The 25,425-nt window shown below is 40.6% G+C and overlaps 1 protein-coding gene across 1 annotated transcript; it reads right to left on the bottom strand.

The window, feature by feature from the left end:
• Positions 1–791: 791 nt before the first annotated feature.
• Positions 792–24,640, bottom strand: fli1rs (Fli-1 proto-oncogene, ETS transcription factor-related sequence). The gene is made up of 9 exons (XM_046877553.1): positions 24,443–24,640; positions 12,040–12,230; positions 11,298–11,449; positions 9,751–9,954; positions 8,165–8,236; positions 4,858–4,923; positions 4,346–4,408; positions 4,181–4,228; positions 792–2,401 (listed from the first exon to the last, which is right to left on the bottom strand). The coding sequence occupies exons 1-9, from the start codon at positions 24,458–24,460 to the stop codon at positions 1,878–1,880; spliced, it is 1,338 nt and encodes a 445-aa protein (XP_046733509.1). The 5' UTR covers positions 24,461–24,640; the 3' UTR covers positions 792–1,877.
• Positions 24,641–25,425: the final 785 nt, after the last annotated feature.

Here is a 25,425-nt window from a genome sequence, read left to right as displayed (position 1 = left end):
AATAACATTAGATCCAGGTGTGTGTGTCTGTTCACACTGTACTGCCGAAAGTATTCGGTCGTCTGCATTTACATACAAATGAACTTGAGCAACATCCGATTTTAATCCATACGGTTTAATATGATGTTGGCCATGAGCAGCTATAACAGCTTCAGCTCTCCTGGGAAGGTTTTCCACAAGCTTTAGGAGTGTGTTCATGGGAATTTTGGACCGTTTTTCCAGAAGCACATTTGTGAGGTCAGACACTGATGTTGGACGAGAAGGTCTGGATCACAGTCTCGAAACTTTTCCACACCAAACTCACTCCTCCATGTCTTTATGGACCTTGCTTTGTGCACTGGTGTGCAGTCGTGTTGAGTCGTCCCCAAACTGTTCCTGGGGAGTCTTCTGATAAACATCCCCACATCCCCTCCACTAAACTTTACACAATGCAGCCAGACAGGTAGCGTTCTCCTGCCATGGAAGTGATTAGAACACCTGAATTCAGTGATCTGGATGTGTGACTCAATACTTCTGGCAGTGTAGTGTGTTTATATATATTGTGTATATGATTGAAGTAGCTCCACCTAGTGTTCAAAAATAAAATCGCAGCAGCTATTAATAATATGTATTATATTATATTATATTATATTATATTATATTATATTATATTATATTATAAATAAACACATGAGGAAAAGAACTGTAACTGTCTCTCTTTTCTTGATTACGGCTTTTTTTAGAAGTTGTACGGGTACATTTAAGTGTGTATTGATAATAAAAGGACAATAAAGCGTCATTGAGTGCAAAAATGAATTAAATGTGAGATACATGTTTATTTTATTGGTTTAAAAAAAGTTGTTACATATAAACGTGTGATGCTCGACACGTTGTAAGTTCTGTACAAAAGCACGAAAAACAAATACAGAAAAAAACACCAGGTTTCAGGTGAACGTGAGTTTGTGAACCGAGAGGGAAAATTTAGCCCTTTTATACATCATATGCAAAATACTATTTACACTCGTGCGTGTGTGTGTGTGTGTGTGTGTGTGTGTGTAGGTGTGTGTGTGTGGGGGGTGTATAGACGTGTGTGTGGGATGTGTATAGGTGTGTGTGTGTGTGTGTGTGTGTGTGTGTGTGTGTGTGTGTGTGTGTGTGTGAGTGCATGTGTGAAAGTTTAACTGCTACAGGTAATATAACCTTAGTAAAAGTTTGGTTTATATCATTAAGAAAATCCTTTTACAATAAAGACGTCCATTTTCTTTATATTCTGGAGTCCTTTGGGTTTCTGGTTCTTCTCCACTAACCAGAAGGTTGTGAGTTTGAATCCTTGAGATCCACATACACTTCAGATACTGCATCATGAATACAAAAGAATAAAAAGCCTCAGACGAACGAATAAATGCAATAAAATCTGAAATCAAACATGAGCCGTTTGTGTTCAGGAAAAAGTGTTCGGCTATAAACTTCTGTTTGCTTTATTTCCTCCCTTTCCAGTGATCTGAGACATAACAATCAGTGATGCAGTAAATTCACATGTGATTGATGTCATATTATATAAATAATAAAAATGAAACAAGGTCACGTGTGAAGCGCATCTAAAACACTTTCACCATCGATTTCCTGTACTTTATAAATCCATTAAAAATGTTAGAAATGCTTTAATTAGTTCCTAAAATCGAGACTTTAACCCTTAAAGATCTGCTTTAAGCAGCGAACTTTGCTGATCAGTTAGTTTAAAAATTATACTTTTTTAGTTTTAACCTTTTTTTTTTAAATAAGACTTGAAATGCAGAATCTTTCTGTCCAGATCTCAGGTTTTCTTGATGCTGGATGATCTTGTTTATGACATAAACTAGTGAAGATCCCTTGACACTGACTTTCTAGTGGCCATGGTTTTAATAATAAGAGTTTAAATGCGAGTGTGTGGCCGGGTGTCGAGGCATCTGGGAACTGGGATACACCACGCTGGTCGGTGAGCTCCAGTAGTTGGAGTTTGGAGGGAAAAAGCTGGTCGAGGACACGGGCATGGGGCCGGAGTGTGAGCCCATGAAGTTCACTTTGGGCTGGTGGCTGTGGTAGCTCTGAACGTAGGGCACTTCGTTTTGGAACTTGAGGACGTTGGCCTCGTTCGGGTGGTTCTGATGCGCGTGAGAGATGCCCTGGAAGTCGAATTTGTAGGCGTATCGCTTGCCGTGCACTTTGGTCATGATGTTCTTGTCGTAGTAGTAGCGCAGGGCGCGGCTCAGCTTGTCGTAGTTCATGTTGGGTTTGCTCTTGCGTTCGCCCCAGCGCTTGGCCACTTCGTCCGGATCGGTCATCTTAAACTCGCCGTTCGTTCCCTCCCAGGTGATGATGTTGGAGTTGTTGCTGTCTGACAGGAGCTCCAGCAAAAACTGCCACAGCTGGATCTGACCTGAACCTGCAGAGTCGAGGGCAACATCAACAATCACACCACAATACCATAATAAAGGTGATAGAGACATGGGGCAGGACCCCTGATACAAAATATGTCAAACACAGCCAAAAATCATACAATCTAGAATCCAATCATATTGACGATTAGAATAGTGGTGTTGTTGTTGTGCATCATTGTCTGTATATTCCCAAATATTCTTAATGTTTCAACAAGATTTTAACAAACATATTTTGCAGTTAAAATCCAATTATCATTACAGACTTATCAAAATCATTATTTTTATTCCACATTAATTAGCGGACCCCCTGCAGCACTGCTGCGGACCCTCGCTTGAAAACCCATGCATCAAAAAACAGCATAAAATAGAACAATAATATCATATATACAGTGTAGAATAAGACAGAATGGTTTAGTACAGTGGAGTAGTGTGTGGTATGGTGTATATATATATATATATACGCTACAGTACTGTATACTACTGTATAGTATGGAGTATAATATATGAGAGCACTGCACAGTGCGCAGGGTTTATGTGATTTACACTTAGTAGTGTAGTGTAGTTTAGAGTAGTGTAGTGCAGTGTAGAGTAGTGCAGTGTGTAGTGTAGTGTAGTGCAGTGCAGTGTAGTGCAGTGTCGTGTAGAGTAGTACAGTGCAGTGCAGTGCATTGCAGTGTAGAGTAGTGCAGTGTATTGAAGTGTAGTGCAGTGCAGTGCCGTGTAGTGTAGTGCAGTGTAGTGCCGTGTAGAGTAGTGTAGTGTAGTGTAGAGTAGAGTAGTTTAGTGTAGTGTAGAGTAGTGTAGTGCAGTGCAGTGTGGTGTAGAGTAGTGTAGTGCAGTGCAGTGCAGTGTAGAGTAGTGTAGTGCCGTGTAGAGTAGTGTAGTGTAGTGTAGAGTAGTTTAGTGTAGTGTGGAGTAGTGTAGTGCAGTGCAGTGTAGAGTAGTGTAGTGCAGTGTAGAATAGTTTAGTGTAGTGTAGTGTAGTGTAGTTTAGAGTAGAGTAGTGTAGTGCAGTGTGGTGTAGAGTAGTGTAGTGTAGAGTAGTTTAGTGTAGTTTAGTGTAGTGTGGAGTAGTGTAGTGCAGTGCGGTGTAGAGTAGTGCAGTGTAGTGTAGAGTAGTGCAGTGCAGAGTAGTGCAGTGTAATGTAGTGCAGTGCAGAGTAGTATAGTGTAGTGCAGTGCAATGTAGTGCAGTGTAGAGTAGTGTATTGCAGTGTAGTTTAGTGTAGTGCAGTGTAGTTTAGTGTAGTATTTTAGTGTAGTGTAGTTTAGTGAAGTGTAGTGCAGTGTAGTGTAGTGCAGTGTAGTGTAGAGTAGTGCTGTGTAGAGTAGTGTAGAGAAGTGCAGTGCAGTGTGGTGTAGTGCAGTGCAGTGTAGAGTGGAGTAGAGTAGTGTAGTGTAGAGTGGTGCAGTGCAGTGTAGAGTAGAGTAGAGTAGTGCAGTGCAGTGTAGTTTAGTGTAGTGCAGTGTAGATAGTGTAGTGCAGTGTAGTTTAGTGTAGTGTAGTTTAGTTTAGTGTAGTGCAGTGCAGTGTAGTTTAGTGTAGTGCAGTGTAGTTTAGTGTAGTGTAGTTTAGTGTAGTGTAGTGCAGTGCAGTGTAGTTTAGTGTAGTGCAGTGTAGTTTAGTGTAGTTTAGTGTAGTGCAGTTTATTGTAGTGCAGTGTAGTGTAGTTTAGTGAAGTGTAGTGTAGTTATTATTAATAGCACACATGCAGTAAATTAGAAATAAAAGAACTCTCAGCAGGTGTGTTTAGAAAGTGTCTGATTAAAAACATTTCTTTTACCTGGATTAGCGAGACGGCTGCTGATCTGCCCTAACGCCTGGTATGGATCTAAACATAAAAACCACTGGTTAATAATCAGACCAGTTATAAATATATAACAACAACAACAACAACAACAACAACAACAACAACGACACATCATTTCTTTCATGCCTAAGTTCATACCTTGAGTGATTCTGGATGAAGGTTCTGAAATCCTGCTGTTGATCTGCTGCTCCACCGGAGAACCTGCAAAATATTTAAATAATAATAAACATCAAACAAAATATAAAGTACAAAATAAAGAGCAGCTACTGTATTGATCTTCTGATCAGGTGTGTATAGGGTATTGATCAGGTTTAGATCGGGTGTGAGGGAGGTGTGATTGAGATGGTTTGGACATGTGCAGAGGAGAGACATGGGGTGACAGATGATCCACTGTGGCGCCCCCTAATGAGAGCAGCCAAAAGAAGATCAAAAAATAATCAGGCATTGATTGTATGTGTATCAGATGTAAATCAGGTATTGATTAGGTGTGTATCAGGTATTAAGTGATTAATCAGCTATTGATCAGGCATTCATTGGGTGTGCATCAGACATGTTTCAGGTATTGATCAGGTGTGTATTAGTTATTGATCAGGTGTGTATCAGTTATTGATCAGGTGTGTATCACTTATTGAGCAGGTGTGTATCACTACCTTTAGGAACCGTCATGGTTCCTGATGGCCAACTGTTTCTCCTGCTGATCTCCTCAAAATTATTTTCTGCAAAAAAACAACACAAAAAGTTCTAAAATGAAACACAATTGCTGCTATTAGGATTTCAAATGTATTATTTCTGAATTTTGTAATTTGGACTGTTTTACCATCAATAATAATTATATTCCTGATAATTCTAGCCTTTGTAATCCTCGTACTCCACAGACAGGAAGTGCAGCCCCTCACGGTATCGTGAGCTCGACTGGTTTACAGAAGTGTAACGAAGCTTTATTCTGTAAGTGTTCACACTTTTTACTTCCATGATGAAAACAACACCCCACACACAGAGCTCACAATAAAACTCTGAGATTTTCTTGTGCCAAATATTTAAAGTGTTCATAATATTTTTTCTGCATTCTTTGTATTTAAATAAAGGAGTAAGGAGGAGTTGATGGAGGGAGATTCTGCAGGAAAGGAGGGAGGAAGGAAGCGCTACATTAAAGACCCCAGAGAAACAACGGTAGCATGAACAAAGTGACCCAAGGAGAGCAGAAGATGACCCACAGTCCCTCAGGAGGAGTGTCCTTTTGTTGCAGGCTAATGCATGTATAACAAAATAGTCAATTGTGTCCTAATGGGGCACCCAGCTTCCTGTTGCAGTGCAGCTGCTTCCTGTCTGAAACTGCAAGAAAAGTCAAAGACGACTGAGCAGCCACTTATTGTTTGGGTTGCTGAAGAACCTGAAACCCCCTTTAACTGCACAAGATTCTTTCTGAGCAAGTTTTTTTTTACAATTAAAGGATTTTCTATTTATATGCTAACGGCTTTAGAGCATGGTTTTGTCTCGATGTTCCAGATGTGCTCTACTAAATATAGCAAGTTCTCTTTGGGTTCTTATGTTCTTTTCCCACTCTTTTAGAGAACCAGTGGGTTTTGACCTGATGACATGTTTCAAAGTTCTCAGCTAAATATAATAAGTTCTGGTTGGTTCCTGGGGAAGCAGTTTAACAGTACTATACCTTCAGTTGCTAAAGTTATGTTAATAAAATGCTGCTGTCTGTAAGTCACAAATATGACTGTTTCTTGGTCCCAGATCAGTGCCACCTAATGGGTTAAGTCAAGTACTAGTGAAGAGTGAAAACAGTTCATGATATAGAGAGCTGCTATATAAAACAGTACGTCAGGGTAATCAGACCCCACCACCACCTATGAAAAAGATTAAATGCAGTTGAGGTGTTCTGTGTCCAGTTGTCTCCATTTCCCTGACCATCCCCCAGACATGTTCCCTTACCATCCACCAGACAAGTTCCCTTACCCACCACCAGACAAGTTCCCTGACCATCCACCAAACAAGTTCTCTTACCATCCATCAGACAAGTTCCCTTACCCACCACCAGACACGATCCCTTACCTTCCACCAGACACATTCCCTTACCCTCCACCAGAACCATTTCCTTACCCTCCACCAGACACATTCCCTTACCCTCCACCAAAACCATTTCCTTACCCTCCACCAGACACATTCCCTTCCCTCCACCAGAACCATTTTCTTACCCTCCACCAGACAAGTTCCTTACCCTCCACCAGAACCATTTCCTTACCCTCCACCAGACAAGTTTCCTTACCCACCACCAGACAAGTTCCTGACCATCCACCAAACAAGTTCTCTTACCATCCATCAGACAAGTTCCTTACCCACCACCAGACACGATCCCTTACCTTCCACCAGACACATTCCTTACCTCCACCAGAACCATTTCCTTACCCTCCACCAGACACATTCCCTTACCCTCCACCAAAACCATTTCCTTACCCTCCACCAGACACATTCCTTCCCTCCACCAGAACCATTTTCTTACCCTCCACCAGACAAGTTCCTTACCCTCCACCAGAACCATTTCCTTACCCTCCACCAGACAAGTTTCCTTACCCACCACCAGACAAGTTCCTGACCATCCACCAAACAAGTTCTCTTACCATCCATCAGACAAGTTCCCTTACCCACCACCAGACACGATCCCTTACCTTCCACCAGACACATTCCCTTACCCTCCACCAGAACCATTTCCTTACCCTCCACCAGACACATTCCTTACCCTCCACCAGAACCATTTCCTTACCCTCCACCAGACACATTCCCTTCCCCTCCACCAGAACCATTTTCTTACCCTCCACCAGACAAGTTCCCTTACCCTCCACCAGAACCATTTCCTTACCCTCCACCAGACAAGTTTCCTTACCCACCACCAGACACGATCCCTTACCCTCCACCAGACACATTCCCTTACCCTCCACCAGAACCATTTCCTTACCCTCGACCAGACATATTCCCTTACGATCCACCGTAACCATTTCCTTACCCTTCACCAGACAAGTTCCCTTACCCTCCACCAGACGAGTTCCCTTACCCACCACCAGACACATTTCCTTACCCTCCACCAGACAAGTTCCCTCACCCTCCACCAGACACGTTCCTTTAACCTCCACCAGACACGTTCCCTTACCCTCCACCAGACAGGTTCCCTTAACCTCCACCAGACACGTTCCCTTACCCTCCACCAGACAAGTTCCCTTACCCTCCACCAGACACATTTCCTTACCTTCCACCAGACAATAACCAGAATACAAGCTCCCAGATCCCAGGTTTCTTGTGCCATTCACATGCAAGTTGGTCCACAACTGGTCCATGATCCCCCACTATGCACATTCCTGACATCCTTGGAGTGCAAGTTCTGTGAGCCTTATCAAGACAAATGCCCTGATTGATCAGAATGCAGTTTCTTGACCTGCCACTGTCTCAGTCCCATGTATCTATTGAGTACAAGTTTTTTGTTTGTTTGTTTTACTTTAGAACCCAATAGACTATAAACTATTCCTAGTTTATTTCAAGTGTTTATTTTAGTCTGGGGGTCACCTACTGTCAGTTCCTGTTCCTAAGTTTATATTAGTTCCCGATCATTGATCTTAGTACTTTTTAAGGTTACCATGTCTCTTTAATTTTGTGTCTCTGACTCAGAGATTGACTCTGATTCGGTTAAAGTTGGACCATAATAATGGGTTTTGCTAATTAATTTTCCTGCTCTTTCCTCTGTATCCTCACCCCAGAAAAAACCCGCTCCCTAAACCCAACTGTCTTTTGATCACAATATTTAAAGTAAGTTATGGATGTTCCTAATATTCTCACATTGCATTCCTGTTTGTCCCTGTTTACCCTCCAGCTTCCGTATATGGCCCTGTTTCCTGCCATAATCAACACAGGGTTTATTAATCAGAAATCGGAACACTCATTTGAAGGTTTTAGTCTTACCTGCTTTGACCTGTAGCCTCGGTGGGGGCTGTGTGTTGGTGGGGGTCGTTGGGTATGAGAAGGTCGGACTACCTGTAGGCCAAGCACAAAAAATATAAAATAAAATTTTTTTCCACAACAATTTTTTTCACTTTTTCACAATTTTTTCGTCCCCAAACTACGGCCCCGACATTTCAAACAACACTCATTCTCATTTTTACTCATATCATATCTGTATTTGATAAAGTTTGGCTTTGAAACAATGTTCTCTAGTTATTAATACAGGCTGAGGCACCATTAGTTGATTGCTGGAACTATCAGCTATTGGCAAAAATCCATACCGATTTTTCCGACTTCCGGTCCACTGTCATTACAAGAGCGGCCTCTAGAGGCCAATCACTAATGCCACGTGCTGTTTGGTTTTACATGTGACTGCGCGCTGCACAGATATACAGTAGGTAAAAAGTTCAGAAGTTACGGGTGACCCACGACATGACCAACGTCTCCCCCATTGATTAGTTTCAACTTTGAAAACCTCGTCTCTGCTTCAGACTCTGTCACTGGATGAATGGAGTAAGAACATATTCTCAGACCAGTCCACAAATCTGGATACATTTCTGAGCTCCATTTTATATATAAATTTAACCCTAAATACATTTATTACACAATTAAATACACGTCATTGTGCACAATTGATTATAGTCTCAGAACCAAGAAACACTTAGCCATAAGATACATACAACATCTATATCCTTATCTTCTTCTTCTTCTTCTTCTTCATCTTTTTCTTCATCTTCTTCTTCTTCTTCTTCTTTTGGCTTCTCTCATTAGGGGTCGCCACAGTGGATCATCTGTCTCCTTATTTCTTTCGTCTGAATTGGGCTCCTGAGGGTTAAGACTTTTTTGATCCATAATTTTAATTTAGATTCAGATCTCCTTATTGACGTGACGTGACTCCAGGTCTTGTCAATTCTTCCACAGGAAACCCTAATGGCTGAAGTGATCTCCTTTCCACCTCCCACGTCTCCTCTTTAAGTGTATGAGTGAGGGAACATCTCCAGGTGGTGGGTGCGCACTCAGAGTCCCGACCAGCTTCATTCACCATCACATGATACGATAATTTACGCGGCCGTGCAAATGAGCAGTAAAAAAAAGGATTTATATTATTTTGTGTGGATCCCCCATAAAACCACCCCCAGGTAAGAAGCCTCCCTGATCGGCTGCCATGTCCCCTAAATCTGCCGCAACAATCAAAACAAGTGGAAACCAGAGCGAGTGCTCGATCCTGATTGGTGACTCGCTGCGTGTTTCACCAGTTACATTTTTATCCTCATAAATAAAAAATAACGACTGATTTCACTAAATGTAGTTAAAATATTTGACAGTACAGATATTTGTAAAGTACAGATACACAAAAAATCGATTCAGGTACAGTAATGATTACACTTACTTCCTTACTGTTCACCACCGAAATGTCTTAATCATATATTTATATTAAAAAAGGTTTTTCTTTAGTTTTAGCTATAAAATATTTCATTAGGACATAAAAACAGAGCACAGAAGGAGTTAAAAGGTCATGTATGTGTGTGTATGTGTTTGTGTATTACTCTGGCGGAGGTAGTTGAGGTGTGACAGCAGGACGTCGGCGTTGTAGTGCGTCGTGAGACGCATCATGTCCTCTTTCGACATTTTGCAGAGCATCTTTCCATCCAGTTGGAGGAAGAGGGACACGTCCACCTCCACCAGGCTGTACTCTTTTATTGCCCACTCCACCCACTGACGTACATGGTCCTGAGTCCAAACCTCCGGGTCTGAAAGGTGGAGAATAAATAGATTTCTTTATCTGTGTGTTTGTGTGTGTGTGTGTGTGTGTGTTTGTCTACTGTAATTTGTTTATACTTAGTTGTATTTTAAACCCTTTTTAAGTACAAATTGAACAAATGCAATCTGAGGAAATGCTCGTTATAAATGCTTATAATTTGTCATTATTAACATACATATTGTTGTTGCAAATCATGTACATTAAAATCATATGGAAACAAGTGTGTAATATGCAAATAATTTGCAAATAAGCTGCTGATTAGGCACACACACTTGATTTTCCGAAAGTCCCCTTTAAACACTGTTAAATCCTTAGTTCATCATTTCAGATTTTTAAAGTCTTGAATATTCAGAAAAACGATGGTTAGTATCCCTCATCTTCTCAGACCTCTAAAACCTTTAGAAAGGATGGTCCCTGCAAGTGATGACTAGAAAGTTGGTTCCCATGCAACAGGTAAACCCGTAAGAGTGTGTGTGTGTGTGTGTGTGTGTGTGTGTGTGTGTGTGTGTGTGTGTGTAGAAGATACATTAGAAAAACTAAAGCTCCTGATCTTTAGTCATGTTCATCTACAGAGCCTTAAATGTACCACACACACACACACACACACACACACACACACACAGAGACACACACGAGCTGCCCTTAACTTTTCACAGAAAATAATTCACTTCCTCCCTGATGCAAGAGCCTGTGGTAGAAAGAGGGTGTGTGTGTGTGTGTGTGTGTGTGTGTGTGTGTGTGTGTGTGTGTGTGTGTGTGTGCGTGTGGATGTGTGTGTAAAAGAAAGAAGCCACAACCCGTTTTATTTTTCAGTATCCTTCGAAACCAAATACTGAAGTTCTACCTATAACAGGAGACACACCCAGGCGGTGCATGATGGGAAATCTGCTTCGTTGAGACACACTGACTGTGCGTTTATTTTAGCAGGAGAACAGTGCTACTTAGCTTACATTTATAACTTATACCCATTTAATAAATATATTTAACATGCCTGTAAGCTGTGTAAAGAAACTAGTGGGCTAACGTTGGATATCTGGGTCATGACCTTTTTCTCCGGTAATGAAGATCTGCGCTTAGCGTGCACTCGAGTTATAAACCCGACTTTCAGTGCTATAACATCTTTATTTTAGGGGTTAAGGGAGTGATATGGGCTGTGTCTCAATTGTAGTGATGATATGGGGAGTGTGTATCACTTATGAAAGAGGGCGTGTCTCAGATGTAAGGCTGAATGTGGGTGTGTTTTAGCTTTTAGGCTGAAAGAGGGCGTGTCTCAGATGTAAGGCTGAAAGAGAGCATGTCTCAGGTGTTAGGCTGAAAGAGGGCGTGTCCCACCTGCAGGTACGATGACTCTTTTCTCTTCTGTGGTGCTCTGTGGACTCGTCCTCGGCTCTGGATACGATGGCTGATACGGCTGCTGCCCTCCATCACTACTGCTGATGTGACGACTTCTTTTAGCAGCGCTGACCTCCACTGGAGACTCACGACTGAAACACACACACACACACACACTCCATTATCATCACAACAGATTTAAAAAATACCTGATCATTTCACTCTGCAGATAATCACCATCCAATCACATTTCCTCACGCTCAACCTGCTCAGCCAATCCAGAGCCTCGTCTCTACCAGGTTCGATTTGAGGTGTGTTCAAAATTCTTGGTCATTTTATTTAGCGGGAGTTTAATCGAATTCAGACAATCCTGTCAAAGTATAACTCGCTGTTTCCTTGACAAAAAAAGGCTACCAATCATTAGCAATATTTGATAATCTGGCTAGTTTTATTATCAGCTGAAAGATTTTAGAATGAAATGAACCCCGTGAGTGGAAATTAAACGAGTGAGTGAGTTTGAAGGTGAAAGTTTTGAGAAATAATTTGCATATCTGATCATGATTGGTCCAATGCAGTGTGGCTTACTTAGTGACATCACAAAACATGCTGCGGGAAATTAACGTTTAAAATCAGACTCAAGCATTTTAGCAGAGTTTAATCACAACACCGGAGTGTGTGTGTGTGTGTGTGTGCGTGTTTGTGTGTGTGTGTGTGTTTATATATTTGTGTGTTGTTCTGTTACCTAGCTCCGTTGACGTGTTCGCTTTTCTTCGTAGGAATGTTCGCTGACGTGTTCGTCCACTCGGACTCGGTGCTTTCCTCCGACCCTTGTCTGAATCCGGCCTGCGCCGCCGGAGACGTGATCTCGGACTTCATGCTTCCAAACGGCGGCTCAAATATGGACTGATCCTGACTCACCACCGCCAGAGCTTCCTACAACACACACACACACACACACACACACACACACACATGTGTTTCATGTGTTACTGGAGCAATAATAAGTTTACCATATGAACACACTCATTGCTGATGTCTTTCCTTATTTAGATTAGACTTTTATTCATGAGAACGTTAACCCGGGCGGCGTCCATTTATTAGCTTAAAATAGCTTCACACAGACAGGAAATGCAGAATTAGCACCACAGACAGAGTTTCATGCGACACAGACGGAGAGATAAACAGGGGCCATGTAAGGTGAAAGGGGGGGGTGGGTGGAGGTGTATATATGTCACATATATACATTTTCAGAACAAATGCACTCGTTACAGACGTCTCTATATTTTTTTTCATAAAGCTGAAACCGGGTGTGAGTATTTCAGTGAACAGGTAACATCAGATATCTAATTGTGCCCTATTTAAACAATTAGCATGTGCAGGCTTGTGGGCGTGTCTCATTTCCTTACAAGGTTTTATAGTAGCACCAGGCTATAAGGATATGGCTACAGAACTTACATTATACTGCGTATAAAACCGCATATTTAATCAGAACATGAACAAGGAACTTTTTTTTTTTTACATACAGTTTCAAATTAAGCTTCTGAAATGACCTGGTACACGGAGGGAAAACGTATCATCTCAGTATCATTTCCTAATTCCAGTAATAAAATTTTTCCAGTAAATTTTATTAGCGTTCATCAGTGTACCGAGACACGTAACCTCCCTGCGTCACAATAGCCGGTTAAAACACAAAGCAGGCTCTGAGCCGATGTGACTTTGGGGTTTATTGTGAAGAATACAGTAACATGATGATTCATCCTGCAGAACACATCATCATCATCATCTGAGCATAAACAATGCTGGGAGAGGCCTGATTTTTTTGGGGGACAATTTTACGACTCTGACAGTCACAGTGGGGTCCGAAATATCTCCTGAATTTACTGTAAATGAGAATCTCCAGGATCTGTCTCATTCACAATTCCACAAGAAATACTTCTGTCACATACTTCTGAAAGGAAAATATTTCTGTTTCACTCACAGTAAACAGAAGGTTGTGAGTTTAAATCCAACCCCTGTACGGTGAGATCAGACCTTCACTCCAGAGGTTACGGGTTACATATTGTGTTTAGGTTTTTGGTCAATAAAACAGACTCAAAAAAATCAAAACATGGACAGCATTCCTAAAGCTTTAGAACTGTTAAAGGTTCTTGAGATGTTCCTCTGACTGAATGCTTAGATTCCATATTGAAGTGTTTTCTTCTCCTGAAGATGTAATTATCCTGTAAACCCTTAAAAAACCTGTGAAGAAACTGTCTTCCCACAGGGTTTGTACATAATCGAGTGTGTGTGCAGTAAAAATCATCATTCATTCATGGATCCTGTGAGAAGTTCGACATTCGGCACTTCATTAAGGGGTTCTTTAAAGGTTCCTTGGATAATTAATTGTTATTTATGGTCTACTGGGAACTCATTTATTCCAAATCATTGCTACGCTAACAGCTGGCAAGAAAACTAGAAATAGCAGACAGTGTATTACATCCGGCTAATCCATGGCTAGCTTACTGAATTAGCGCACGTGTAGCTAAAGCCTGAGTACCGACACGTGACACGTGTTTAGTGATGATAAAAGCGTTTTGCTATTGTAGGTGCTACGTAGTTAGCTTAACCTTAGTTCGCTAGTCAGTATATACTGTTAGCATGTATAGAGTTTAGATCAATAGAGATCCTGAACAAATTCTGATGTCAGTGTAAAATTTACATTTTATTTATTTATTTATTTATTTATTTATAAATAAAACAATCTTAATGTTATATGCACAGCAACATACACACACACACACACACACACACACACACACACACACACACACTGGCCTGTGTGCTAAAACGACTGACATTCTACTAAGAACACAAACTTGACAGGAAGTCAGACCCACTTTGGTATGTAAGTGTTGCTCTTTGAAGTGTGTGTGTGTGTGTGTGTGTGTGTGTGTGTGTGTGTGTGTGTCGACCCCAGACGTGTTATATATTCAGATACGTGTGTGTGTTTGTGTTATGCAGCGTGTGTTTAGAGAGGCAGTGTGTTGTGATGCATTGTCCTCGGCGCTCACGTACGTCACCGCTCTGAGTTTTGGCGGCTCACAGGAAGTTAAGAGTCCATGTGTAGAGAAACCTTTTGGCTCCGGCCGGGAGTAACGGAAACACACAGAGACAGGGGTCGCTCGGAGCTGGAAAACTATTTACACCCAGATGTAGGGAGGTGAGGTGGGGGGGGGGGTGACTGGAGGGACCTTGATCACTTCATTGTGTTCGGAATTGAATAAAACAGAATATACGTACGAAATGATAAAAAATGATACCAATATCAGAGTGACGTCTGACTGAAAGATCGCAGATAAACTGTTAGTGGATGTTTGGTGCATGTCCAGTAACCAGGGTTCCATCTGGGTCATTTTTGTTACATTGTTAAGAGGTGATGATGGGCGGAGCTTACAGCACTGTTTATCAATGATTGTACGTGATGACGTGTACACGAGCCGCCATTTTACTAGAATATCGGATGGGTGTATTATTGGACTAAATGGACCCAAGAGAATGTAACGATACTGTAACCATGATGCATGATGATGACTTTTATGGTCGTCATGGAAACACAGATTAATAACTGTTAAGTATTACATCAAAAACAAATTTATGTTGTTGGTTAAATAATCCTCAATGAACGGTGCGTTTTTAAGAACAGGTCGATGTAGGAATCGTATAAAAAAATTCCATACTGTAGAACATGAATCTAAAATGTTCAAATGTTCCACAGAGCTCTTTAGTACAGATTTATCTTACTTTATCTCATTATTTTAAATGTGTGCAATAATTTAGTTATTTATTGTTATTTTCATGCACAGGAGATATTTCTATTAAAACTGCAGGCAAAACTAAAGAAGAAGAAGAAGAAGAAAAATCGCAAGACCCTACTTTGGGAATCTCCACATAGTTCTAGTATTAATAAAACAAAAAGAAGAAACTCTGTTGAATATTGTTAAGGCATAGAATTTTAAACTTAAATGGTATAATAGAATTAGAACCAATGAATCTAGAATCAACATGTTGTTCCTTTTGGAACCAGTCAGAGTTCTCAAGTAAACTTTAACCTTTAAACTATTATAAATATATAAATATGATTTGTAAAAGAGTTTTAAAGGTCACTGGTGTTTTGATGCTAAATGGAAGAAACTCTTCATTTTTCTGCAAAGAAAACCCATCACACCTGCAATCTTCTGTTCTTGAAACCACGTTCATGTAAATATCTCAGGCTTGTTGCAGCTTCTCATCAAAAATATCTAAAGCGAGCAAATAACGATGATCAGATTTCACAGCTGACACTAAACTACTATATAATCCTACTATAATCCGGTGTCACTCATCAAAAGAGTCCGGTTCCTCTCGAGGTTTCATTCATCAGTCACACAACCTCCTTCTTCACTGCAGAGGAAAATCTATAAATCAGGTTTCAGAAAAGCTGCTTAGTGACAATAAATATTATGATGACAAAAACGATAAAGATGTACAGTAATATATCTCATACACTGAAGCAAAAAGCAAAAATAATGACATACAAAACATTAATTACAAAAGATTTGAATCAGTGTTAGTCTGCAGTTTCATCAGTCTGGTGAGGGGGTTATAAGGCCGTCTCCAAATTATTTCCCATTCTACATTGAGAAGGGTTGAATACAATGATTTAGTTGATGTGGCAATAAATGAGTAAATAATTTATTAGAAATAAAATATAAATGATCTTGCACATTTTCTATTTGGTTTGTGCAGAACTTTTCAGCTCTTTTTTAAATGTTCAACACGGGGAATAGATTCGGTTCTGTTTCGTTCATGCTGAACTAAAACTGAACTCGAGTGAATTAAATCCAGTGAAAAAGAAGTGTGATGAGCTGGACTGTCACTGGATAAGGTTAGGCGAGATGTTTACACTAACTCACACTGAGCTTCATGTTTCTATGGTACTTATAACGTGCAACAGGACAATTCAGTGCTAAACATCACTTCCTGTTGTGCTGCACTGAAACTCTCAGAGACTTGAGGAGAACAAGTTTTACAGAATGAGTGTCCCATTGGTCAGAAGTTGCTGATTAATTCTCTAGAACAGCAGTGAGGTTTATATTATTATCATTCGCTCGATCTGCAACATTATCGCTTTCATAGTAACGGCTTGTTCACAGTAATAAAATCGTGTGTGGCTGTAATTCTTTAGGAGTTTTACGGAATTTAGTGTAACTATGGAGAAAATAAACTGTGTATTTCTTTCATACATCAAAATAATGTTTGTTGTATAAGAAGAATAAAACACTCTGTGTGCTGAAATCGCAAAATAATTAGCAGTATAATCAGAGATAACGACAACTCTGCTTCATCACACCAGCACAGTGTGGGATATTCTCTACTTTTTACAATCCCATTAAACCATGACAAAAAACTTTGAAGAATTTCCAGTCACACCTGGGGGCGTGGCCTAAATCCTGAATCCTGGATTGTAAATAATTGCAAAACTGCACAGTAATAATTTGCTGGGGGCGTGGCCTAAATCCTGAATCCTGGATTGTAAATAATTGCAAAACTGCACAGTAATAATTTGCACTAATCTTCACGAGCAATGCAAGCCTGCTCCCCTGAGCGAGTCGAACCTTCAGTGAGGCTTTCTGCCTGACATGCAGTGTGTAAAGTATGTATATAAAGATGCGCCACAAACTGTTGCCACGTGTCATGTCGGAAAATAATAGCTTGCTAGCTTCACAGGCTATTTAGACGTTTAAGTTTGTGGTCAGTGCAAATTTCACACCCTCATCTAAACACACATACACACAAACACAAATACGTCGACGCTCTACCAGAACCATGCCGGAGCTTCTGGGACAGATGAAACCTCGTATCATCTTTTTATTCCATGTCCTGGTTATCTCTCTATCTGGTTATCTCCATCTCAGTCTGTGCAATCATTTCCTTTATTAAACAACCCAGAATGCTGAGGTGTACTGACTGACTGTGTGTGTGTGTGTGTGTGTGTGTGTGTGTGTGTGTGTGTGTGTGTGTGTGTGTGCAGCTCAACAGGCTTTAGGTCGAACATGTAGAGCAGGCAGCATGAAATCAGGTCAGTGGAGAAGTGAAAGCACGTCCACAAAAAACAAACAAACCAAAAAACACACATTCTGGTGTTAAAGGTTACAGAGAGAGAGAGAGAGAGAGAGAGAGAGAGAGAGAGAGAGAGAGAGAGAGAGAGAGAGAGGGAGCACCTCATGCTTAGTATCATATATTAGTTGAATGTAGTTTTCCAGGTTGTCACTTTATTAGGAACACCTGTGCAGGCTTGTAAATGCATCTCACTCTGCTGTCAGTCAGGAACATTATTTTGGCGATACAGTGTACACAAACTCACACACACACACACAAACACACACACTGACCAGAGAAACATCACACACACACACACACACAGTCACACACCATGTCAAACACACACATGCCCACACACCACACCACCACACACACACCTTTCCATTCTCTTTTACTATCAATATTTAGCTTTTCTTCCATTCTTTTTTCTCTCTTTCTTTCTTAAACAGATTTTTATTGTGTGTGTGTGTGTGTGTGTGTGTGTGTGTGTGTGTGTGTGTGTGTGTGTTCATGTGTGTGTGTGTTCATGTGTGTGTGTGTGTGTGTGTGTGTGTGTGTGTGTGTTTCTAGCCTCTATGCATATTAAGTATATTAATTTAAGTTGAAATGGTCACATGACTATGCAGTAAACCACACCCTAATTCTAAATGCCACAATGACCAACCTTTACACGCACACACACACACACACGCGTGTGCTCGTGCACAAACACGTGCGCACACACACACACACACACACACACACACACACACACACACACACACACATGAACACACACACATGAACACACACACACACACACACACACACACATGACACACACACACACAACACACACACACACACACATGAACACACACACACATGAACACACACACATGAACACACACACACACACACACACACACGAACACACACACACACACACACACACACACACACACACACACACACATGAACACACACACATGAACACACACACACACACACACACACACACACACTCTCTCTCTCTCTCTCTCTCTCTGTGATGAACTCTATACTCTATAAGCCACTGATGCCACAACCAACTTCCTGTTCAATGAGTTTCATATCAGTGTTGCTGCGAAACCAAACATACAACTGAAGCAAACAGAAAACATACAACCTGCTACACACACACACTGAACACACAACCTGCTACACACATACACACAAAACCTGCTACACACACACACACACACACACAAACACACAACCTGCTATACACACACACACAACCTGCTACACACACAAACAACCTGATACACACACAAACTGATACACTAAACACACACACAATCTGATACACTACACACACACACAACCTGATACAATTAACTCACACAAACTGATACACTAAACACACACAAATAATCTGATACACTACATACACAACCTGATACAATACACCCAACCTGATATGCTAAACACACCCAACCCAATACACTACACATAACCTGCTACACTAAACACACACAACCTGATACACTACACACACAACCTGATACACTACACACACAACCTGATACACTACACATAACCTGCTACATTAAACACACACAACCTGATACACTACACACATAACCTGCTACACTAAACACACACAACCTGATACACTACACACCCAAACTGATACACCACACACACACACACACACACACACACACACACACACACACAAACTGATACACTACACTCAACCTTATACACCACACACAACCTGAAACACTACACACACACAACCGGATAAACTACACTCAACCTGAAACACCATACACACAACCTGATACACTACACACACAACCTGATACACACACACACACCTGATACACTACACACACAACCTGATACACACATACACACAAAACCTGCTACACACACACACACACACACACACACACACACACACACACACACACACACACACACAAACACACAACCTGCTATACACACACACACACACACACACACACAAACACACAACCTGCTATACACACACACACACAACCTGCTATACACACACACAAACTGATAAACTAAACACACACACAATCTGATACACTACACACACACAACCTGATACAATAAACACACACAAACTGATACACTAAACACACACAAACAATCTGATACACTACACATACACAACCTGATACACTACACCCAACCCGATACACTACACACATAACCTGCTACACTAAACACACACAACCCAAACACTACACACACACAACCTGATACAATACACTCAACCTTATACACCACACCCACAACCTTATACACTACACACAACCTGATACACTACACTCAACCTGAAACACCACACACACAACCTGATACACTACACACACACAACCTGATACTACACACACACACAACCTGATACACTACACACACACAACGTGTTACACTAAGATAAGATAAGATTGACTGGTTCACTGGGAGCAGCTTTGATTGACACACACACACACACACACACACACACACACACACACACACTAAACACACAACCTGCTACACACATACACACACACAACCTGCTATACACACACACACAAACAAACAACCTGCTACACACACACACACACACAACCTACACACACACACACACACACTCAACACACAACCTGGTATACACACACAACCTGGTATACACATACACACACAACCTCCTACACACAAACAACCTGCTACACACACACAAACTGATACACACACACACACAACCTGATACACTAAACACACAAACTGATACACTAAACACTCACACAATCTGATACACTACACACACACAAACACACACACACACATACACACACACACACACACACACACACACACTGATACACTACACACAATTGGGTACAATTCACACACAAGCTGATACACTAAACAAACGACCTGATACACTACACACAAAACCAGATACACTATACCCAACCTGACACACTAAATACACAAAACCTGATACACTAAACATAACCTGATACACTACATACAACCAACCTGATACACTAAACACACACAACCTGATGCACTACATGCAACCTTACACACTACAAACACACAACCTGGTACACTACATACAAACAACCTGATACACTACAACAACCTGGTACACTAAACACAGACAACCAGATACACTATACAAAAACGGATACAATACACACACAACCTTAAACACTAAACACACAACCTGACACACTACACACACAAAACCCGATACACTACACACACAACCTAACACACTAAAAACACAACCTGATACACTACACACACACACCCCGATACACTACACACACACAACATGATACACTACACAAACAACCTGATACACTACACCCACACAACCTGATACACTACACACACAACCTGATACACTACACACAACCTGATACACTACACACACAACCTGATACACTACACACTTTGTGTAGGATCATCAGTAGTAACTCCTGTATGAAAACGAAACCAGCAGCAGTTGTAACGGGTGAAGGTGAGAAAGGGGGCGTGGCTTCTATCATTAATACGATTTGAGTTCCTTCACACTGCAGGTTTTTTTTATTTCAAATGAATTACAGCAGATCTTTACTCATCTACTTATGAAACTTATTTCTACGAAACCCAGGACTGGAGAGATCATGCACACACACACACACACACACACACACACACACACACACACACACACACACACACACTTCCTTTGTATCATTAATTTCATCATAAATCGCTAACGATGCTAATCATTAAGAAATGCTACAGATCTGCACCAATTAACAATTTATTTATTGAATTTTTTTCAAACACAAAAATGCTGCAGTCTGAAAACCAAAACCGTGTGTTTTTATTTAGTTAGAAAACACATTTTATACGAACGAATTTCGTACCATATATTTATTTTTTTATATTTAAATTGACTCCGCCCTACTCGAATCGAAAAAATTTTGCTGACCATTTTTTTTTTTTTACTGGACAAATCCTGGAGTTCTCTGCGAGGTTTAATACAATAAAGGAACAAACATCAGGCCAAATCCTGAAAAAATATACACGAAAAAAAATTAAGAAAGTGTGGAACAGTTTTATTGTATTGCATTTTTTTCGTTTCGTTTCGGGTTTTTTTGCGCGCGTTAAATATAATTAAAACCAATAAACACCACAACTTTCAGAGCGCGCGGGGTTCGTGCGTTACCTTCAAATTATTTTACATAATAAAATTAAAAAAATATTTTAGAATGAATACGCAATATGACAAAATATATGAAACGATAAATTTGAACAAAAAATATATTTGCGTCTTATTTTAGCCAGTTTATATAACTGATTATTATTATTATTATTATTATTATTATTATTATTATTATTATTATTATTATTATTATTTTAGCAAATTTGTCCTGAAACAAAATTGAACTTTCGTTTCAGTTAAAAGTTTTTTTTAATTTGACTCGTAATTTATATATTTTCTTCTGAGATTTTATTTGAGGCTCGTGCATTCTTGCAGAATCACTGCAATTAAGTGCATTTATCAGAGCTGTCAGTGTGAAACCTGTTCTTGTTTCCCAGTTTTAAATAAACCCGGCTTTTAACTAAAACAACAAACAGAATATATAGAAAAAAATATACAATAATTATAGAAAAATATATATTTTTCTATTTAATGTTTCTGGGTTTTAAAAAAAAGCCGCTGGAGACATTTAACAAGCTCAGACCAGCACCTCCTCAAGTTCAACCTCCAGCAGAACGAGAAGAATCAGTGCAAAATTAATGCAGAATGAACACATTTGTGCAGATTTAGTGCAGAATTAATGCTTTATGAAAGACCTGAACAGGACATTATTCAGATTAGTATCTCAACTAGCCAAAGAGCTCCAGCATTTATCTTATAAACATCATCAGCACTAAACCCTGTTCCATGTGCAGTGGTGCAGGATGAAGAGAGGAATATAATCACACTGTTTCCTGGCGTGATTTTATAACGAGGGCGTGTTCATTTGTGGATTAATATAAAATACAGAACAAAGTCAGTGGTTTTGGGATGAATGTATTGAAAGACAGAGAGAGAGAGAGAGAGAGAGAGAGAGAGAGCAGAAAGCAGAAGTTGAGCCACTGCTGATTTTGCAAACAGACAAGCAGCTGCGCTGCAAAAAACAACTGCAACCTTGCGGTTTTCACAAGTTTTAATCATTCTCATCAACAGCAGTATGAGTGTGTGAGTGTGTGTGTAAGTGTGTGTCGGTGTGTGAGTGTGTGTCAGTGTGTAAGAGTGTGTTTGAGTATGTGAAGCAGTTGCATGCACTCTATCACTATAAAAAAACACAGCAACAAAATGGTGAACAATGAAGAGTACAAAAACGTGTTTTTTATTCTGTTTATATCTCTCTCTCTCTCTCTCTCTCTCTCTCTCTCTCGGGGTGTGCAGGAGCGGAAGTGTGTGCGGAAAGTGTGAGCTCTTTGACAGGAAGTGTGTTGAGCTGAGATAAGGCCACCTGCATGACTGCTTCCGATCATTCCTTTTTTTAAAATGGGAAAAATAAGAAAAGAAAGAGAGGAGAGAGAGAGAGAGAGAGAGAGAGAGAGAGAGAGAGAGAGAGAGCGTGAGAGAGAGAGAGAGAGAGAGAGAGAGAGAGAGAGAGAGAGAGAGAGAGAGAGAGAGAGAGAGAGAGAGAGAGAGAGAGATAGAGAGAAAGAGAGAGAGAGAGAGAGAGAGAGAGAGAGAGAGAGAGAGAGAGAGAGAGAGAGAGAACGCAACCAGACCTGGAATAACAGCAGCTAAAGCGACAAGTGCACGGAAAATGCGCGCGCTAAAGAAGAGAGAGAGAGAGAGAGAGAGAGAGAGAGAGAGAGAGAGAGTGTGTGTGTGTGTGTGTGTGTGTGTGTGTGTCGTTACAGAGACATCAAGCTGTAAATGTTTGCATCATATCATCTGCAGGCCGCGTGCACACAGAGCGCACTCATCTTTTCCTGATTTTACTTTTCATTTTTACTTTTAACTTTTTCTTTTACTTTTTTATATCTATAAAATATATATCAATAATCTGCGTTTTATGGGCTGCTCGAATTTGTTGTATTTTTTAAATACACAATTAATTTGTGTGTGTGTGACTCAAGTCTCAAGTGGTGTCAATTAACACGTTGTATCGCGCGTGCCCCCTTATTCTATCCGCGATACAGACCAATATCGGATCAGATATGACATTAGAAGTCTGATGATGATGATGATGATGAGTTTGTAGTAAAATACTCAGTGTAATTAAGGCGCGATATGAGCGCCACCTGCTCCTGAGCGCCACGCGCGTTTCTCCTCCGCTTTCTTCCATCGCCGATATTGTAAAGATTATCGTTATCGTTAGTAGTCGCGGTAGTGTACCGATTTAGCACCGGCGCGCGCGATTAAAGACCCCCCCCCCCCATACCCCAACACCCACACACACGCACACACACACACACACACACAAACGGAGCGCGCAAGCACGCAGACTTTACACCCGTGGAACAGAAAATACATTTTAAAAAGCGACAAAAAAAGTAATAAATAAAATATAAAAAAAAACACAGAGAAATAAACATTCAGAAGCAGCGAGTTACCGTCTGTGGCGCTCTCCGGTCTCCATTCCGCGGTGTGTGTGTGAGTGTGTGTGTGTGTGTGTGTGAGAGAGAGAGAGAGTGTGTGTGTGAGTGTGTGAGAGAGAGAGAGAGAGAGAGAGAGAGAGTGTGTGTGTGTGTGTGTGTGTGTTTTATTCAGAGTGTAAAAGTTGTAGCGGTTTCTTGTTGTTATTAAAGAGGCGACATTCAACCACGAACGGGAAGGAAGAGGAAATTTTGTACGAGAAGGAAAAGAGCTGCATCACACCGCCTTGGTGAAAAGAGAGAGAGAGAGAGAGAGAGAGAGAGAGAGAGAGTGGGTGCGCGCACACGCACACACACCACACACACTACACACACACTACACAACATGCAAGTCGCTAATAAAGTAGTAAAGAGAGTAAGAAAGCAGTCCTGACCTTAATAGTGCAGTCCATCCTGGGTGTGTGTGTGTGTGAGGTTCATGGAGAAAACCTCTGCGCGTTCGGCGGTGGTGAAACTCGCGCTCGCGCTCGTGCTGAAGTTTGTGCACCGCCGCGCGCGCGCTTTCGCTCATTTACTAGCTGCTGCTGCTGCTGCTAATTTTTTCGCATGCAGACCATCAACCGGATGACAGAGGGTTTGGTTTTTTTTTTCTTTGAGCTCTGCTTTCTAAATTGGGAAGTGAAGTCACACACACACACACACACACACACACGAGAAGAAGAAGCAAAAGAAAAACAGTCCGTTCCGAGTTTGTTATTGGTGAAGGGTTTCCTCAGATCTAAACACAATTCTGATCAAACAGAATAACGTGTTATTTGTCAGCTTGTGTGTGTGTGTGTGTGTGTGTGTGTGTGTGTGTGTGTGTGCACAATGATGCACGTTTTGTTTGCTGAGTTTGTTTATCTGAATTCTTTTCTTCTAACCAGTTCTTCTGACTGTAACTTTTTTTGATCCCCAGCAGGTTTCAGGTTTTTTGCTTTTTTGGACTAAAGCTGGTGATGTTTCTGATGTTTCTGTGAACATTTACACAATGCAGATTAGTCGTTTTTAATGAATATGAAATGAAATGAAGTCTAACAAATTAAAATCTTTATTTAAAAGAAATAAGATCTTTGTTGAAATGAAGCATCTTCTCATAGCTGCATTGTCAGTTAGAGGAAAGAGCACTTGCTGAACATGATAGAAGGAGCACCATATGGGTATGTGTTTATGTTTTAGCTAAGAACATGACCTTTAGCTTTTACACTGAAGCTGTAAATGTAAAACCATATAACTTATAACTTCATTTATTAAAGGTATAAATAAACAACAATGAAAATATATGATGACGTCATCCTGAACTGTAACTGTATTCCCTTTACCTATTTCTGTATTTTGGTACCATAAAGATCAATACATTGCATATTATATTATATTA

Source organism: Silurus meridionalis, chromosome 21 (genome assembly GCF_014805685.1).
Source record: "Silurus meridionalis isolate SWU-2019-XX chromosome 21, ASM1480568v1, whole genome shotgun sequence".
NCBI lineage: Eukaryota > Metazoa > Chordata > Actinopteri > Siluriformes > Siluridae > Silurus > Silurus meridionalis.
Note: the sequence above shows the minus strand (reverse complement) of the source record. Positions and strands in the feature narration are given on the sequence as shown.